The 19,538-nt window shown below is 39.0% G+C and overlaps 2 protein-coding genes across 24 annotated transcripts in view; one reads left to right on the top strand and one right to left on the bottom strand.

The window, feature by feature from the left end:
• The window catches only part of CACNA1C (calcium voltage-gated channel subunit alpha1 C), a 761,926-nt gene that overhangs the window by 720,467 nt on the left and 21,921 nt on the right, over positions 1–19,538 (bottom strand). The window lies entirely within an intron of this gene.
• The window catches only part of DCP1B (decapping mRNA 1B), a 62,124-nt gene continuing 42,885 nt past the window's right edge, over positions 300–19,538 (top strand). The window contains exons 1-3 of the mRNA XM_040463041.1: positions 300–690; positions 7,745–7,785; positions 12,949–13,076. Coding sequence (XP_040318975.1) covers positions 541–690; positions 7,745–7,785; positions 12,949–13,076 — 319 coding nt within the window. The 5' untranslated portion in view covers positions 300–540. The remainder of the gene's footprint in view (positions 691–7,744; positions 7,786–12,948; positions 13,077–19,538) is intronic.

Raw genomic sequence — 19,538 nt, 5'->3', positions numbered from 1 at the left:
GCATTGCCATGAAAATGGCTCCGACCTGGCCGATTACTGAAAGGGTCTCAGGAACTACCAGGGGGTTTGAGAACCACACTTTGAGAAGCTGTAGGTGTTAGCGCCTACAGAAATCACAGTTCTGTTTCTCCTCAGTTATTAATGCTTGAGGCTTGAAGCTTATTATTATAGATTTGATCACTGAGCGTCAAAGAAAATACATGCCAAGACGTCGAACACATCCAAGAGATACACCCTATTGCGCGTGCAGCTCCAAGGCTCACAGAAGAAGAAAACAGCTCTTGGGGAGGGGGTACAGGATTCAGACCTCCAGCCTGGGCTTGCCGTTGCCAGTGGCAACGATCGTCGCTGGCGGGAGTGCGGCCATCGATTAGTAATGTCTTGCGTCCGTCACAGGAGGTGGGGGCATGGCTGGAGAAGGAAGGCCTCCCTGGACTTGCGGTCGCCGCGTGTTTTCGGTTGCGAGGTGGCTCGCTCGTTCTGCGATCTATTGAGAGTGGCTTCCGACAGCTCGGGGTTGATGTCGGGGAGGGAGGGAAGATGGCGGCCGTGGCAGCGGGCGGCCTGGTGGGAAAGGGGCGCGACATCAGCCTGGCGGCCCTGCAGCGCCACGACCCCTATATCAACCGCATCGTGGACGTAGCCAGCCAGGTGGCTCTGTACACTTTCGGCCATCGGGCCAACGAGTGGGTGCGTGCGGACGCGACGGGGCCGTGCAGGCAGGGATGGGGTGGGGACGGGGTGGTCAGACTCGGGGCTCCAGAACCCGGTGAGGGGGACCAGACGCTGACGCCCTGGAGGTGGGTGGAGGTGGATGGTGGTGGATCGCGGCCTGAGGCCGAAGCTGTGGCAGTTGGACTCCTGGGCCGAGGGTTTTGGGGGAGAGGGAGGCCGCTCTGAGAAGCCACCTGAAGTTGGGGAAAAGACTTAAATATCTACGATACCCCACGTGGGGAGACCAGACCGATCAGGGACGGGACCCTGAGAGCTGAAGGAAGGAGGGGCCCTGATGCTTCGAGGCCGGAAGACTGATGTACTACGAGAAAGTAAAGCAGGGTTCTGTTACAGTAAAACGTGGCTGTAGGGGAGGCAGAGTTAGGGGACGGATGGACAAACCGAGTTCTGGTTCTGGAACATCTGTCTTAGATGGGACGACGAGAAGTGAAACCTTGGTAGAAGTTGTGAACTCAGGGAATACACCAAGAAAAGAGCAAGCATCGGGAGATCAAGGACAAAATGGGGCTGGGTTTAACACTTCGAAGGAGGCTGACGCTCTTGGGATAATCATTACACCACAGCCTACCAAGACCAAAATGGGTTTAAAATCTGAGTCCGTTTGGGAGCTGAATTATTTAGTGCACTTTTCAAAGCAAAACCCCAGTAAATAGCAGTGGGATGAAATTTAATTTTCCTCACAATTAGAATGGGGTAGGAGCACAAGACACTTGAGTCCTGTTGCAGGAATTACTGCGTGTGATTCTGTAAACCCACCCACTTGAATATAGAGATGTGATTTTTCTCTTTTCCTCATATTGATTTTTGTCCCAAATAATATTAATCCATCCATTATATAGCCATCCATCATTTTTAAATAAGTTAGAAAACAGTATAAAGAATAAGGCCTAGATTAATGGATTTCAGGTGATTTTTTAAATGTATTCTCCAAGACATCAAAATTCAAGCAAGGAAAACATGCATATTGAACAAATTCACATATTTTTTAACATTTGCATTTGTAAATGTACATAGCCTCCTTATCTCTAGTGTGGATCTTGAGCAGTCTGTAATAAAAATTCACCTGAAAATCATTAACAAAAGTAAAAAGATTAAAAAGGAGACCCAGGGGCGCCTGGGTGGCGCAGTCGGTTAAGCGACCGACTTCAGCCAGGTCACGATCTCGCGGTCCGTGAGTTCGAGCCCCGCGTCGGGCTCTGGGCTGATGGCTCGGAGCCTGGAGCCTGTTTCCGATTCTGTGTCTCCCTCTCTCTCTGCCCCTCCCCCGTTCATGCTCTGTCTCTCTCTGTCCCAAAAATAAATAAACGTTGAAAAAAAAAATTTAAAAAGGAGACCCAAAAATGGGGGAGAAGAGAATAGCTTTGCCTGAAGTTCTTAACTGAGGAAATTTACTGGAATGGAGCAAGGAATTTAGGTCTGTACTCCTAGTAATCATGCAAAAAAGGAAAATGGGAGAGCTCTTTAATATTCATTGCTCTGTAATAGAAAGTATGCCACTTGGTCAGGAGAGGGGTTATTTCTTCCTAATTTTCAGGAGAATTTGTCACCTGGGTCTTTATTTAAAGGACATTAAGCAATGTACTGGATAATTTCATCAATGACAATTTAGCAAAAATACAAGGATATTCTACACCTGTATTGCTATTATACTGCTCTAGTAAAAAAAAAAAAAAAGGCCGAAGGCATGTGTTAATTCTATCAAGGTAATTTTGTAGTAGATAAGGACAGAGGATGTATAGTCCTGTGAACTGACTGGACAGTGGGATTAGAGTCTGGAGAATCTTGAGATATTGTTAACATGTAGAGGAGAACATTAATCATGGAAAACAATTGTCCCCTATATAGGCTTTTGACAGGATCTGTGTGATAGATACCTGTTAAAATAGTTACAGAGGTTTATTAGATAGCCAGTGAAGTCCTTCTAAAGCCTCATCAAAAGGCAGAAGTGTCACAGTGCATTATTTACAGGAGTTATATTTTCCTGCTTCCTGGACTTGTTGCCTTCAGACAGGGCATATTTCATTCAGTAAAAGGTCATTCTTTCAAAGTACTGATCTTCAAGGCTGTGGTAGCCGGAAAAAAGAGACCTAGTTCAGATGCAGAGCAGTTGCTGAGGGTAAATGGTTTGTCACCACTCTCTCCATATGCCATCACTTGGCCTCAGGATGGGACCCTTTTGAATATAAACCCAATAAAAGTTTAACGAACAGTCTTGAGATTGGAGGTGAAAGTATATGCAAGAAAGCAGATGCGATGTAACGGAGGAGAATTCTTTCTACACTGTAATAGATGAAGAATGACTTCAGGCATTCAGAGCAGGAGGTATTAGTAATAAAGGGTAGATAGAAAATGAGGTACTTGAAGGAGGGATTAAGAAAGATTATGTCATGACTGGGATGGGAATTTTAGAGCTGGAACTACTTCCCATTATCTGGAAAGACTGCTCCCCCCAAATCCCTATGTGTCAGTTGAAGAGTATAACCTTATTTATTTTCATGTCAGTCCTCAGAGCAGTGGTTTGTAACTAGTTTTGACTTTGTCTCCAGGGAACTTGTTGCTGGCATCCAAAGGATGGAGGCAAGAGCTGCTGCTAAATACCCTGCACACAGGACAAGCCCCTGTGACAAAGATTTATCTGGCCCCAGATGTTGAAAGTGCTGAGTTTGAGAAATTGCTTCAGAGTGACTTTTGTCCTCTTGTTTCCAGCTAGTGGTTTTCTAAGTTTTCTGTGTATCGAAATCACTTGGAATTTTAAATGGTGTAACCTGCCAGATCAAAATCTCTGGGTGTGAAGTCCAGGCATTTGCTATTTGTTAAAAGCTTCACAGTTGACTTAGGTGCTACATGCATGACTGAGAGAGACCGATTTATGAGGATAAATGGAGACCTACTTTTTCATTATATTAACATAGATAATCAGTAATGCAGAGATTGCTTTGGGTTGTTTCAAAAGTGCCAAATACTATGCCAAGTCCCAGTAATTTGCCAGCTAGCACTGTTTTATATTCCATTTTATTATTTTAAATTTTGAACTGCTTAGTTTTTTAATACATGTTAGATTTTATAATGAAGTGTAATATTAAACCATTAAATTGTACTTTTAAAATTTTAGCTAAAATTCCCCAGAACTATAAACTAATGATTTAACATAGAAGTCCTCCTTGCCTGGAGGAGCTAAGGAGGACCTAATACAATCTTGTTCTAACTATACCCCAGAACCTCAACCCTGGGCTTTGCCCGGGAGGGAAAAAAATCTGGTTACCCTTGGATAACTCTGGAGGCACCAGGAAAATGCATGCATGAATTAGAGCTGTTCAGCTATGATAGATCAGAATTTACATTAACAAAGTCCTTTTTATCCAGTTGTAACAGAGCACTTAAAATATGTTTTCTCAAAAAAATATGTGTTTTCCATCAAGATCTGAGTGGTATAGACTGGTTCTATCTTTTCAGTGGAGAAACTAGCTAAGAATAAAGAATAAACTAGCTAGCCCAGTGTGACCTGGAAAGAACCCTACTCTGAGTATTCATAATCAGGATTTAAGAAATCCCTTATACACTTTAATTCAATGCTGATGACAGTGCTCATGGTGGGCAGTGGACACAGTGGATTTTGTTTGGTGCAGACTTACCTAGTTACTTGGGTCTGGATCCCAAGGAAAACTCCAAAGCTGTTGCCTGATGATGTTCATTATACAGGGAGACCAGACCGGTGGTACTGGGGTGTGGAAGTATGGCCCCTAGCCATTCACAGAGAATTTCTAACTTTTTAAGGACCTGTTGCAATTGAAGATGGCCACAAATTCTTTAACACTTTATCAAGAGGGGGGTCCATTACCTTGAGGACCCTATGCTAAGTGAAATAAGTCAGAGGAAGAAATAACCAATACCATATGATTTCACTTATATGTGGAATAAAAAAAATTGCTTATTACCAGTTGGAGAATAATTTCAGAAGAAACATGCCTTTTATATTTCTGATTCTGGATTTTCAAAACTAAAATTGGGCATTAAAGTATTTTTTATTTTTATTTTTTTCAAGAAAAGGTAATTTCTATTACTACTTCATGGAGGAAGAAAGGAAACAAGTCAAAAGCTTTTAGCTTTATGTGTACCGATCCATAGAAACATCCTGGTTTGGATCACTAAGATGAAACAGTCCAAGGTCAAATACTGGAAGACAGAAAAGTGTTTTGGCCTTGCAGCATGTGCCCCTAGCAATACATATAGGCTCTTAGTCTAGTTTCTTCACCAGTACATATCTCAATTTCAGTTTCTTGTAATAATACCAAAAATTTAATCTCTACAAGTTCTTTTTTTTTTTTTTTAATGTTTATTTTTGAGAGACAGACAGAGTGTGAGTGGGGAAGGGGCAGAGAGAGAGACACACACACACACACACACACAGAATCTGAAACAGGCTCCAGGCTCTGAGCCGTCCACACAGAGCCCGATGCGGGGCTCGAACTCACTAACCAGGGATCATGCCCTGAAGCAAAGTCAGATGCTTAACTGATTGAGCCACCCAGGTGCCCCAGTATTTACAAATTATTCTTAAAGTCTCTGTGGAATAGTAAATACTTGCTGACTGTACCAGTTGAACTTTAGGAATGCCCACAAATTTTTAGACTGGGTAGTATTTATTGTTCTATGGTAGCCATTTTCTCAATGATTAATATTGTGGCAGTTTAAGTAATTCTTAGAAGTGCACCCAGGATATAGATTTCTCAACAGATAGGAATTAACCATGTTTGTTTACACAAGGAAAGGTAAGTAATAATGTTTCTGTATCTTTTTTTTTTTTAATTTTGACTCAGTATTTTTCTTTTTTTTTTAATTTATTTTATTTATTTATTTATTTATTTGTAATTTTTTTTTCAACGTTTATTTATTTTTGGGACAGAGAGAGACAGAGCATGAATGGGGGAGGGGCAGAGAGAGAGGGAGACACAGAATCGGAAACAGGCTCCAGGCTCTGAGCCATAAGCCCAGAGCCCGACGCGGGGCTCGAACTCACGGACCGCGAGATCGTGACCTGGCTGAAGTCGGACGCCTAACCGACTGCGCCACCCAGGCGCCCCTTGACTCAGTATTTTTCAAAGCACAGTGGCAAAAGACCACATTTGAGAAATAAGGATATTTTTCACAGTACACTGAAGTGATTTATATGAACTTTATAATAAATCCAGTTTAAGAATGAACTCTAACTTTCTTACCAATGTTTATGTATTAGAGAAAAGACTGACTAAAGTTGCTTTCACTGTTCTAAGTTATTTCTAATTGCATATTCTATAATAATGAGGATTACAATTCTTGTTAAGTAATTTACTCTTAATATCTATTTGCTCTTAAAAAACAATGGTGATGTTTGATATAATTTGGGGCATAGTGGATTTTGATTTCACGACTCCTGATATAGTTCTATGGGCAGAGAATATGTTACTGAACTAAGGCAGTGGTTTTCACAAAGCGTGCGTGCATCAGAGTCACCTGACAGCTTAATAAAAAAGGGTGCTAGGCAGCACCCCAGCATCTGATTCAATAGGCCTGGGGAGGGGCCTAATAATTTGCATTTCTAATAAGTTCCCAGGCAATGCTGATACTGTTGATGTGGGAACCATACTTTTAAGACCCACCGAACTAAGGTGACCAAGAAAATTGTTGAAATCACTTGAGCTTGTGAGAGGATCATGCTTCCAATGTTTTATGTGCCTTTATATATTTTTTTAACGTTTTATTTATTTTTGAGACAGAGAGAGACAGAGCATGAACAGGGGAGGGTGAGAGAGAGAGGGAGACACAGAATCTGAAACACGCTCCAGGCTCTGAGCTGTCAGCAAGGAACCCGACGCGGGGCTCAAACTCACAGACCGTGGGATTATGACCTGAGCCGAAGTCGGACGCCCAACCGACTGAGCCACCCAGGTGCCCCTTATGTGCCTTTAAAAAAGGCATGTAGGGCACCTGGCTGGCTCAGTCGGTAGAACATGTGACTCTTATTCTCAGGGTTGCAAGTTTGAGTCCCATGTTGGGTGTGGAGATTATTTAAAAATATATCTTTAAAAAATTACCACTTGATATTATATATCCTTGTTCTTAAAGAGTATATTTCTCCCACAACTACAGTGTACTTAAATTTCAAATGATTTTGATAATAGAGATTAATAGTAAAATATTAGGTTAAATGGAATGCTGAAACTAAAACATGTAAATAACAAAAGTACCTTTGAAATTCTGAATTATAACTTGTTTACTGTTAAAACTTATTATGCATTATATTGATAAACATTTTCATCATGGCCTGGGCCCCTGTCTTCAGAGAGATGGAAGAGAGCCTTTCCAAATGAACTGAAATGAGTTGAACACTTTCACTTTACCACTTAACCAGATTCTGTGACATTTCTTGAGTCCTAGCCTGGCAATGTTTCTAACTTGATTTCAAAGATCCAAACTAGACTCTAAATATTCCACACCACGTTGGTGATTAATTTTTCTGAAAACTACAGCATTGTTCCACTCTTCTATGTTGTAGTCAAAGTAGAGTTATTATTGGCAGATCATCTGCTCTCCTAGGTGACAGGATATGGCAAGAGATAATGAACCCAGAAAATAGAAGCGTAATGAAAGGCAGACATGAGTGATTTGCGCAGCTTGGCATATACTCCGCTCACAGGATAGAGAAGGCAGCACACTTTTAGTCTCCTCTTTCAAATGAAATCCATGGAGCAAATTTTTGTATTGTTTTAGCCAGAGGTGTGTTGCTGTCCCTGTCTTTGGTGAAAAGAGATAATGACAGTTTATTTTGTAAACGACAAAAGGAGAATGGATGCTTCCCGATGTCGATGTCGAATCAGCAGGGCTACTGCCAGGCTGAGGCAGTACTGCTTTCCTCCTTGTCCTAGGAATATTACATAGATTGGCCCTACTTGAAATGGAATGTTCTCTAGCTTCTGTGAAAGTTACTATTAATGAAGAAAAATATATATATTTTGCTGTGTTTTTTTTTTAGGAAAAGACTGATGTGGAAGGAACTTTATTTGTTTACACAAGGTAAGAAAATTTTACTTTTACAAAGAAACTGACAGTCTTTGAAAGAATATGTTGACTCCATTGTGTCCCTCTTCCTCAAATGTAGTTTTATGTCAAAAAGAAGAAAAAAACCTGAATCTTAGTTTGAAGTTATTAGTTGATATAAAGAAGAGAATACTGAGTAATGTCACCTGGTAGCATGTGAGGAATACTAATTGCAGAATGTAACTTAAACTCCAATACAGACAAACTTAAATCTTGGTGTTCTTTTATATATATATATATATATATATATATATATATTTTTTTTTTTTTAAGTTTATTTAAAGAGAGAGACAACATGAGTGGGGAAGGGGCAGAGAGAGATGGAGAGAGAATTCTAAGTACTGCCTGTGCAGACCCCGATGTGGGGCTTGAACTCACTAAACCATGAGATCATGACCTGAGCTGAAATCAAGAGTTGGATGCTTAATCGACTAAGCCAGCCAGGTGCCCCTTTGCATTCTTTTAAAAATAGTATTAAGTATTTATCCTTTAATTCAAATTAATGGTACAAGGTCCTTGAATATAATGCATTGGCAAGGAGAGAAGTACACTATTAAGAATATCAGATTATTTAATCATTATTTGGAAAAAGGTTTTATTGGTCACCTCACCACCCACCCGCCTTTGACTCTTTAAAGAAATATGCACCAAAATTCAACATGTCTTTGAGTCTTCCATTATATAGTTAATAGAATGTGTTTCAGGATAGATTTAATAAACTCAAGTTTTTTGTCATTTGTATCAGAAATTGTTAACATCAGGGGCGCCTGGGTGGCGCAGTCTGTTGAGCGTCCGACTTCAGCCAGGTCACGATCTCGCGGTCCGTGAGTTCGAGCCCCGCGTCGGGCTCTGGGCTGATGGCTCAGAGCCTGGAGCCTGTTTCCGATTCTGTGTCTCCCTCTCTCTCTGCCCCTCCCCCATTCATGCTCTGTCTCTCTCTGTCCCAAAAATAAATAAAAACGTTGAAAAAAAAAAAAAGAAATTGTTAACATCATATATGGGCACAGGTACATGTAGTATGTATATTGTCTTAATAGCTAAATGTCTTATTCATATAAAATGTCATAGCTAAGGCCCATCATTGTCAGTGGGAGGACAAAGATAAAATACAAAGGCCTAGTACAAACCCTCTTAGAGCAAAGTTTCTTTTTTTTTTTTTTGATATTTATATATTAAGTATCTTTTTTTTAAATTTTTTTTTAATGTTTGTTTATTTTTGACAGAGAGAGAGACAGAGCATGAGCAGGGGAGGGGTAGAGAGAGAGGGAGACACAGAATCTGAAGCAGGCTCCAGGCTCTGAGCTGTCAGCACAGAGCGTGCTGCGGGGCTTGAACTCACAGACCGTGAGATCATGACCTGAGCTGAAGTCAGACGCTCAACCGACTGAGCCACCCAGGTGCCCCTAAGTATCTATTTTTGAGAGAGAGAAACAGCACAAGCTGGGAAAGGGGAGACAGGACCTGAAGCAGGCTCAGCACTAACAGCAGAGAGCCTGACACTGGCCTCAAACTCACAAACCATAACATTATGACCTGAGCCAAAATCAGGCACTTAACCAACTAAGCCACCCAGGTGCCCTGAGAGCAAACAGTTTCACTGGGGAGATAGAAAATGCATACACACACACACACACACACACACACACACACACATACACACAGAGAGACACACACGCAAGTATATATTTTTTACACATTCATATTTAAAGATACCCCCCCCCCAAATAAACATAAACCCCAATACAGATAGCCTATCCTCAGGGCCAGTTGATAGGTTATAAGCAATGAATAGGCTACTGTGATTCTGGAAGGCATTTTAGAATTGTTGAGTCTCAAGTAGGCCTTAGGAATAAGGTAGTACTTGACTTGCATAGGGGAGAGGGAAGGGCTGTCTCAGCAGGAAGAATTTTGGAAGCCGAGGCATAGAACCCAGCGTGGTGAAGGAACAGTAAGGAAAATGACTTTTGGCTGCATAGAGTTTTTACTGGTTTATGTTAGTTAGGAGACAGTGAGGGTGAAGAGATTTTGCTGGCTTAGAATGTCCGACTATGGATTTTGACATTTATTTTCTTAGCAGTAGGGAGTCCTTGAAGGTTTATGACCAGGGAAGTAATAGAGTTCCGGCAAAATGTGTGGGGTAAGTCAGTACATTAGCATTATGAAGATGCACTGATTCCAGAAGTTGGAGTTAGGACATTGGACAGATTATTGCAGTGGAGTAGATATGAGATGAGGAGGGGAGGGACTAAAATGGTAGGAGTGGAGCTGGAGAAGATTTCTTGAAACATCGCACATATAGAAGGAGTGATGAAATTTTTAAAATAAATTTAAAAAATGGAAGTTTTGAAAGGGAAGACTGAAAAACTGACAGAACCAGGAGCAGAATGGAAAGACAGGAGGTCGAGAATCTGGGCTGAAAATAATTTTATTTTGAAATAACGATTTTGGAATGATAGCAGGGCATTCAGGTGGAGATGCCCGGTCCCGGTCAGGGATGGAGATACAGAGTTTGGAGTTATCTGCCTTAATTTGGTCATTGAAGCCATGAGAGAATGAGTGTTCCCTGAAGGACAGGAAAGTGACAAAAGCTAATGGTCAAGTTTTAGGGCCCCAGAGAGATCGAGAAGAGCCAGCCGTACAAATACAAGCAAAATGAGAATGGTACAGAGGCCAGATGTGGGCACCATGCAGGAATGGTGGAAGAGTGTGCAGGTACAGGTGCAGGCGGAGGCCATAGTGGGAGCGGAAACAAAGGAATGGATGAGCGAGGTAAGGAGGAGGTCCAGTTTCTTCAAGGTTTCAGAAAAGTGGGAGTGCCCAAGAGCCTTGGCTATTTCAGTTTACATTCCAGAGTACCAGAGCATACCACCAAGTGAGTGTCTTCAGTAGAGTGTAGATTACTCTTGAGAATTCTGAAGTGTGGAAAGAAAACCAAACGGTTGAACTCTGATATATGCTAAGCACACACATGACACATTCTCATTCATTTTTCACATGTATTAATCTTTTGAGAAGTGAAAGAAAAGATATGTTCATATACATTAATGATTTATTTTAGGGATTTTTAGTAGGGTCTCTCTCTCTCATCTGCAGAAGATTAACAAATTATACATTTTTGTACCCCCAAAAAATGTAGATTTTGCATTCTCAAGTATTTCTTAATATACTCTGAGTTCCAAATGGAGCTGTCAGTTAAACCATTAAGTTGAGAAACAACTCTTTCCCTGTTCCTTAATCTCTTCCCCAAATCTAACTCCTCAACATTGGAGCTTCTCCCATCTCTCTCCTCTCCCCCCCGCCGCTAGGGGGGAGGTGCGCCAACCCCCCTCCACTCCCCACCGCCGACCAGATAGATGTCAGATTCTAGCATGTTGAGGTCTTTTCTCAGTAGAGAATGACAGAAAGCTCATAAAAGTCAGAAGGGAGTGTTTAGTACAGGTAATGGAGCTGCTGGTGATAATATTTTGACTTCTGTTACGGATATTGCTTTAAAGCAACTGGCACATTTATCCCCTGAGCCTATTTTATAAATTATGAGATGATATAATAACCATACTATTACAGAGGTGAGGTCCTATTGTGATAATGAAATACTTGAAGAATCAAATTCTGATTCTGTATAAAAACACCTAAAACACTTAAAAATTATTTCTTTATTTCCTCCCATGGCTTGCTTTCTGTGATAGAGAGTTCATAGAGACACCCACTGGTGATTTTTGAGCTTGACACTTCCAAAGGACCCTCTGTCAGAGATCTCTGGAACTCACTTTTCATACTTTCTGAGAATTTAAGTTGAAATGATTGTCATGATTATTTCTAGTATTGGTTATACGCCCACCTCTGCTTTACCTCTTTGTAAAATAAGTTACACAATGATTGCCTTCCATCAACTTTAAAATTGGAAGTCTCAAAAGAAAATTCTGTAGGTGGTACTGTAGCTTTATTTTACTTCTTTATTAGCATTAAATGGCTAAGGTGAAATAAAATTAAAACATGAACACCTTTTCTTCCTATTGCTCACAACATTTCTGTGGGTTTGTTACCCTGCTGCCCTAGTTTCAAGTAAATAAATGAATTCTGCTTGCTTCATTTTCAGCATAGAAGCATTTGGTGTTTCATTTGTCACCAGAAGTTGCACAGTTGGATTACTATATGGCTGTCACCCAAGAGTAGACAAATGCACATGTAGTTGGTAGAGTTCTACTTGGTGTAAAATTTGGGCTCTTTCTGCCTGACAGAGTAGGCACTGACAGTTTATTCAATGAAACAAAAAATAAAAATCACTAAATGCCACATTTTTATGGAGAAAAACTTTTATACTAGTTTATCTGTGAAGCTGTTTGCTTACTTCTGTAATGTTTTAATTGTACTGAATCTCTTTACAAGTTTGTTGACCAGAGTGAGTGGCATCATTTCTCTAAATTTCAAACTGACGCTAACATTTTCTATGAAAAATTTCTTCATAATGATTGTGATGTACATTCTCTATTAACTATCAAGATTCTTCAAAAGTGTGTCTGTAATTTTTTAAAGTGGTTAATATTCCTGCCTTAAAGGAATTTACAACCTAGATAGGGAAACAAGATATCTCTACATACATAGCTAAATGAGTAGGACTTGATTTTGCCAAAGGAACAGCAATGGCAGTCATGCTGTATGTGTTACATATGAAGTGGTGCATAAATTAGTACGTTAATTCTGTTAGTCAATAGTAAAGAATCATTGCTTTAGGAGCACCTGGGTGACTCAGTTGGTTATGTGTCCGACTCTTGATTTTGGCTTGGGTCATGGGATCGAACCCCACATCGGGCTCCATGCTGAGCATGGAACATGCTTGGAATTCTCTCTCTCTCTCTCTCTCTCTCTCTCTCTCTCCTCCTCTCCCCTGCTAGCTCTCTCTCTCTGTCTCTCACTCTGTTTCTCTCACTCTCTCTCCGTCTCAAAATAAATAAATAAACATTAAAAAAAAGAAACCTTAAAAAGAATCATTGCTTTGTATGTGTACAGTCTGCTTGCACAAAGCTGTATATATATATATGCAAAAAGGTTGAGAGACATTCAAATACTAGTTCTACTAAAAGTGTACTTCTGTTGAATAACTTGTCTTTTGATATCCTCCCCACCCCTTGTGATTTTTAGGTCTGCTTCTCCAAAGCATGGGTTCACCATTATGAATAGGTTGAGCATGGAAAACAGGACAGAACCCATTACTAAAGACCTGGATTTCCAGCTCCAGGACCCTTTCCTTCTCTACAGAAATGCCAGATGTGAGTCTTTCTTAATGCATTTGGTAGTTTTATTTCTGCAGTTTGGCCAAGTGTTTTAAATTGTACAATGGATGTGTTTGTGTTTGTGTTTAGTATCAGCATCAGTTAGCTTGGGAAATGCATGTCCCGTTGAGAGGGAATATCTTCTTCCTTGAGAAAGTTTAAATGAAAACAATGTGATATGATGATGGAAGTATTTGAACCCTGTCTTTTGCAGCTAGACCACTTTGTAGTAGAACCCACTGGAGATTTTAAGCCTGAGCAGGGCTGGTTGAGGTGAATTCTTGGTCAGGAGTCTGTAGAGGGACAGACACATAGGCAGTGTACAGATACAGAATTAGTGATTCAGCTAGTGGCACTTTTTCCTTATGTATCACTTGACTGAACATCCTGACAGGATGTTTGAGGGAGAGGGCCTATATTCTAGAATTGCCATCTTTTGAACATATAGTAAATGAAAAACCAAAGCCAAAAGAGTTTTGCTCATTACGAATTTCATAACACTTTATAATGTTCAACGTTACATAACACTTTGTGGTATTAGATAACTAACTAGGCCTTCTCTGATTTGAAATGAGGTAGCAATGACCTATCCGATATTCTCTCTCCATTTTACTCTTATATCTTATCTGACCATTTGTGTTGAACTATTGGGCAGCCCAGAGAAGAATGATGAAAAGTATATAAACTGCAGGAACATCTCCATACACAGAAAATGAGAGCATCCTTAAATACAAATTGTATGTGCATGCACATGATCTGTGCTTTGTGCGTAACTTGCAGAAAGACTTTGCAGTTAGGAAATGTTTTCCATACATTTGCCACCTTGCTTTTGAGGTCAAGGTACAAGAAGTTGCTGACTGTATACTCTTCAGTGTAATTTTAATAATGAATGTAATGCAAATAATATTTAATGTTTTAACTTCAGTGAATTGTTTTGAAATATAGTATTTTAACTTATATTCACATATAATTAAGTTGTCATGAAAGGTGGTCATCTATTATTTAGAGAATACAGTTAAATTCTTATGAGAAAAAAAGCCATTAAAACTGTAACATGACTTACCAATGGTAAGTCCTGTGAAGTAAAAAATTTAGTAATATAGGGAAAATTTTGTTCTTTACTCCTATTTCTTTGGTGGGAGTGTAGTTAAGTCAATCGTAGCTTATAGGTATTTGAATTATTTGTATGCTTATAGTTCTGTCAGGTTTTATTTTTTTAGATTATTAGGTTCTATGCCAAATTAATACACAATTAAAATCCTAATAAAATAACCACAAAAATAAATATAAATGACTTTAGTGATTTATAATAATCCTTTTTGATTGCTCTTACTTGGGATAAATACTTGGTCTAGTCAGTATAGATGGTATTTTATTGTAAATTCTTATCACAGTATTATGTATTATATATCACATACTATGTCAAAAATATAAAAATACAAATTCTCTTTAATGTGGTTGATTTAAAAAATAGCTTTCCTAAGTCCCACAGGGTTTATCTAATAAGAAATACTGTTTGGATATAATAAACCTATTAAGCTTTGCCGTGGCTTTATAGTAGGGTCGCCCCAAGCTGCCTCTGCTCTCTAGTAGGGTCTCCCCAAGCTGCAAGCAGCCATGGAGCACTGGACATGTGGCCAGTCTGAATTGAGCTGTGCTGTGAGTATAAAATACACACAGATTTGCAAAGACTTACTATCAAAAAAGAATGTAAAAAAATCTCATTAATAATTTTATATTGATTTACCTTTTGAAATGATAATATTTTGAATTATTGAGTTAAATAAAATATACTATTAAAATTAATTTCACCTGCTTCTTTTAATTTTTTATTTAATATTACATATGTGGCTCACATTTGTGGTTTATCTTATATTTCCATTGAACAGCACTGTTCTCGGCATTTTCATTTATTTTACCATATTTTGTAATCACAATTTTGTAGGGTAGACATTTTCACCAGATGAGAAAAGTGAGGCTCAATGAGATGACAGACCTGACAAAAACCCATACATTCTGCTTTTTTTTTTTGCTTTTTCTACATCATCTGTACTGTTCTCTGCACTATTAAACACGAATGCAAATTGAAGGCAGCCTTTGGGATGCATAACAAATATTTCTAATAATTTCCATAAGAAAGAAATGAAATTGGTTAAACAACAAAGAATGGTAGGGAATGGATCTATTTACCTTTCTGGGTTTATTTGCTTTTTATTTTCTCCTTAATATCTGGTACTAATTGCCTTTGCAGCCGTAGTCTTTGGTTTTTGTTCATTTGTAAAAGCCTTTTCAGTCTCTGACATCAAAGGTTCACAGAAGAGTTTACCCCAGGTGCTTTCAGAGTCTCAGATACCTCTCAAATGTTTCTAAATTCAAATACTCTATGTAATGATTGCTTATGGTTTACATATTCTCTGCTGTCATATAGATTGTCCTTTGAACAATGAACCCAGCTTCACTCAAGAATGGTTTTTAAGACTCTATATCCCCCAAGACCTGTGTAATCAAGAATCTTCTCTGTATGGTCTTGGCATTTCACTTTGGTCTAGGTGTGTCATAGGCCATGTTTGGACATTTCAGCAGGTAAAGTTGATTTAGGTTTGTGGTGAGTTTTCTTTTGGAGTGTTTTAGATTCATTAAATTAAAAAAAAAAAAAAAATGGTACATAGGGAGACAATTAACCCTGCCTTGAATTGGATGAATTTAGAAGAGCAAAATGAAGTAAAAATCTTAAAGTTTCTTCAGTTAATAAAAAAAAAAAGATGTTTAACAAATAAGCAACTTTGAATTTTGACCAAACACGAAATATATGGTTTTATTATAGTAAGGGATCTATAGCTTTTAAACTTCGTTATAATAAGGCTTGACCTATATAAGCTTTAAAAGTAAATAAGACAGCTGTTAATTATGGACTGAAATTCATTTCTTCCACAAACATTTACTGAGCGTTTGCTGTCTGCCAAGTACCATGTCAAGGCTTTAAATGGGTTATATGGGGTGCCTGGGTGGCGCAGTCGGTTAAGCGTCTGACTTCAGCCAGGTCACGATCTTGCGGTCCGTGAGTTCGAGCCCCATGTCAGGCTCTGGGCTGATGGCTCGGAGCCTGGAGCCTGTTTCCGATTCTGTGTCTCCCTCTCTCTCTGCCCCTCCCCCATTCATGCTCTGTCTCTCTCTGTCCCAAAAATAAATTTAAAAAAATAAATAAATAAATAAATGGGTTATATGACTCTTATGACTTTTTCTTGGAAATTCTTTTATTGTTTAAAATTGAGGAGACTGAGATTCAAGAGATTTAGTAATTTATCAGGATCCATGACAGTTTTGAGATGGAAATAACATTTGAACTGAGAAAGCCTAACTTCAAAAGCCCAGGACCAAGCAGTGAAAGCACTAACATATCAGTGATGCATTTGAGCAAAGCTTACCTTTTAAGAAATACTTAATCTTTTTATTTTATACTTCAAAGTTTAAAAAGCAAGGTTTTTCAAGGCTGGAGGCATCACAATTCCTGACTTCAAGATGTATTACAAAGCTCTAATCATCAAGACAGTATAGTACTGGCACAAAAACAGATACATACATCAATGGAACAGAATAGAAAACCCAGAAATGGACCCACAAACATATGGCCAACTAATCTTTGACAAAGCAGGAAAGAATACCCAATGGAATAAAGACAGTCTCTTCAGCAAATGGGGTTGGGAAAACTGGACAGCATCATGCAGAAGAATGAACCTGGACCATTTTCTTATGCCATACACAAAAATAAACTCAAAATGGATGAAAGACCTAAACGTAAGACAGGGAGCCATCAAAATCTTAGAGGAGAAAGCAGGCAAAACCCTCTTTGATCTCGGCCTCAGCAACTTCTTACTCAACAGGTCTCCAGAGGCAAGGGAAACAAAAGTAAAAATGAACTATTGGGACCTCATCAAGACAAAAATCTTCTTCACAGTGAAGGTAACAATCAGCAAAACTAAAGGCAACCAACAGAATGGGAGAAGATATTTGCAAACGACATATCAGATAAAGGTTAGTATCCAAACTCTGTAAAGAACTTATCAAACACAACACCCAAAAACCAAATAATCCAGTGAAGAAATGGGCAAAAGACATGAATAGACACTTTTCCAAAGAAGACATCCAGATGGCTAACAGATAGATGAAAAAGTGCTCAATATCACTCATCATCAGGGAAATACAAATCAAACCCACAATGAGGTACCACCTCACGCTTGTCAGAATGGCTAAAATTAACAACTCAGGTAACAACAGATGTTGGCAAAGATGCTGAGAAGGAGGAACACTTTTGCATTGCTGGTAGGAATGCTAACTGGTGCAACCACTCTGGAAAACAGTATGGAGGTTCCTCAAAAAATTAAAAATAGAACTACCCTTTGACCCAGCAGTTATCCAGAGGATCCAGGTGTGCTGTTTCAAAGTGGTACATGCACCCCCAGTGTTTATTTTATAGCATTGATATTGACAATAGCCAAAGTATGGAAAGAACTCAAATGTCCATCGACTGATGAATGGATAAAGAAGATGTGGTGTGTGTGTGTGTGTGTGTGTGTGTGTGTGTGTGTATATGTATATAATGGAATATTACTCAGCAATCAAAAAGAATAAAATCTTGCCATTTGCAACAATGTGGATGAAACTAGAGTGTATTATGCTAAGCGAATTAGTCAGAAAAAGACAAATATCATATGGGGGTGCTTGGGTAGCTCAGTGGGTTAAGCATCTGACTTTAGCTCAGGTCATGATCTCATGGTTTGTGAGTTCTAGCCCCGTGTTGACCTCTGTGCTGACAGCTGGGAGACTAGAGCCTGCTTTGGATTCAGTGTCTCCTTCTCTGTCTGCCCCTCCCCCATTTGTGCTCTCTCTCAAAAATAAATGTAAAACATATATATATATATATCATATGACTTCACTCATATGTGGAATTAAGGTACAAAACAGATGAACATAAGGGAAGAGAAGCAAAAGTAATATAAAAACAAGGAGGAGGACAAAACATAAGAGACTTAAATACAAAGAGCAAACTGAAGGCTGCTGGAGGGGTTTTGGGTGAGGGATGGGCTAAATGGGCAAGGGGCATTAAAGAAGACACTTGTTGGGATGAGCACTGGGTGTTATATCTAGGGGATGAATCACTGAGTTCTACTCCTGAAATCATTAATGCACTATATGCTCAGTAACTTGGATGTAAATTAAAAAAAAAAAAAAAAGCTGACAGAGCAGTGACTGGTAAAATCTAGTCACTGACCTAAAGCCAATACAACAAATCAGATGACCTTCAATGCCTTTTAATTACCATTTCTGAATAGCTTTCTGTTACTAGAGAAAGGAAGACTTTAGGAAAATAAAACCAGTATTACTATACAAATATGAAAATATATAAAAGACAAGGTGTTTTTGTTATAGTTTTTTCTATTTTGAGAGTGAGCAAGAGTGAGTGGGGGAGGGGCAGAGAGAGAGGAAGAGAGAACCCCAAGCAGGCTCTGCAATGTCAACACAGAGCTGGACATGGGGCTTGATCCCACGAACCATGAGATCAGGGCCTAAGCCAAAACCAAGAGTCTGATGTTTAACTGACTGAGCCACCCAGGCGCCCCCAAATTTTTTTTTAAGTTGAGAATCTCTTGTATCTCAGCTATTAGAAAGGAGAAAATCAAATAAAAATAATGTATCAAAAAGCTGAATTTGACCATTTCTTTTATATTATAATCCTTTAGCAACCATTTACTGTGTTTTCCATCGTACACCTAAAAAAGACTGTATTTTCCCAAATATATCATAATATCTAAGATACATTAGAGACAGCACTGGCAAGTAGATTTCAGAGTTCGACCAACATGTTGAATGTATCATTGTGTGTGGCTACAGGATTAGAACAAGATTCTTTTGAGCTGCTTGATTTCATTGCAGACATAAGCCTGGAGCTTAGAGAAAATGATAAAAGCAAAATCAAGATATTTAAGATCAAAGTTGTTTTAGAACCTCCTCCTCAGTTTTAAGGGAATTTACCATATCGGGTAGTTTTGTATTCAGAAAGAAATACAGTTCAAATCCTTTATTGACATTTGTAGGATCTGATAAAAACTGATATAAATAATGGAAAATGGTACACTAAATGAAAAAGATAATATATGGGCAGTCCTCCTCTTTCAAACATGCCATGTCCTAGCAGTGCCCTTTTAAACTAATTGGTTAGTAGATGACATGGCATGTTGAACACATTCCTATGGTTCTCCTATAACTATTGAAATAACAACAAAGAAATCAAAAAGACATAAATCCACAAGGGCAGGGGATGCATTTCACATAAAAGATGAAATAAACAAGAAAGAGGAAGATATGCTATGATAGCTTTACTATTCACAATTATTAACTTTGCTTCCCTGCAAAAGTTTATATATCTCTGCTCTGTTGGTGTCAGACTTGACTACATGATTT

This window comes from Herpailurus yagouaroundi, unplaced genomic scaffold (assembly GCF_014898765.1).
Source record: "Herpailurus yagouaroundi ecotype Mexico unplaced genomic scaffold, PumYag 355, whole genome shotgun sequence".
Lineage (NCBI taxonomy): Eukaryota > Metazoa > Chordata > Mammalia > Carnivora > Felidae > Herpailurus > Herpailurus yagouaroundi.
Note: the sequence above shows the minus strand (reverse complement) of the source record. Positions and strands in the feature narration are given on the sequence as shown.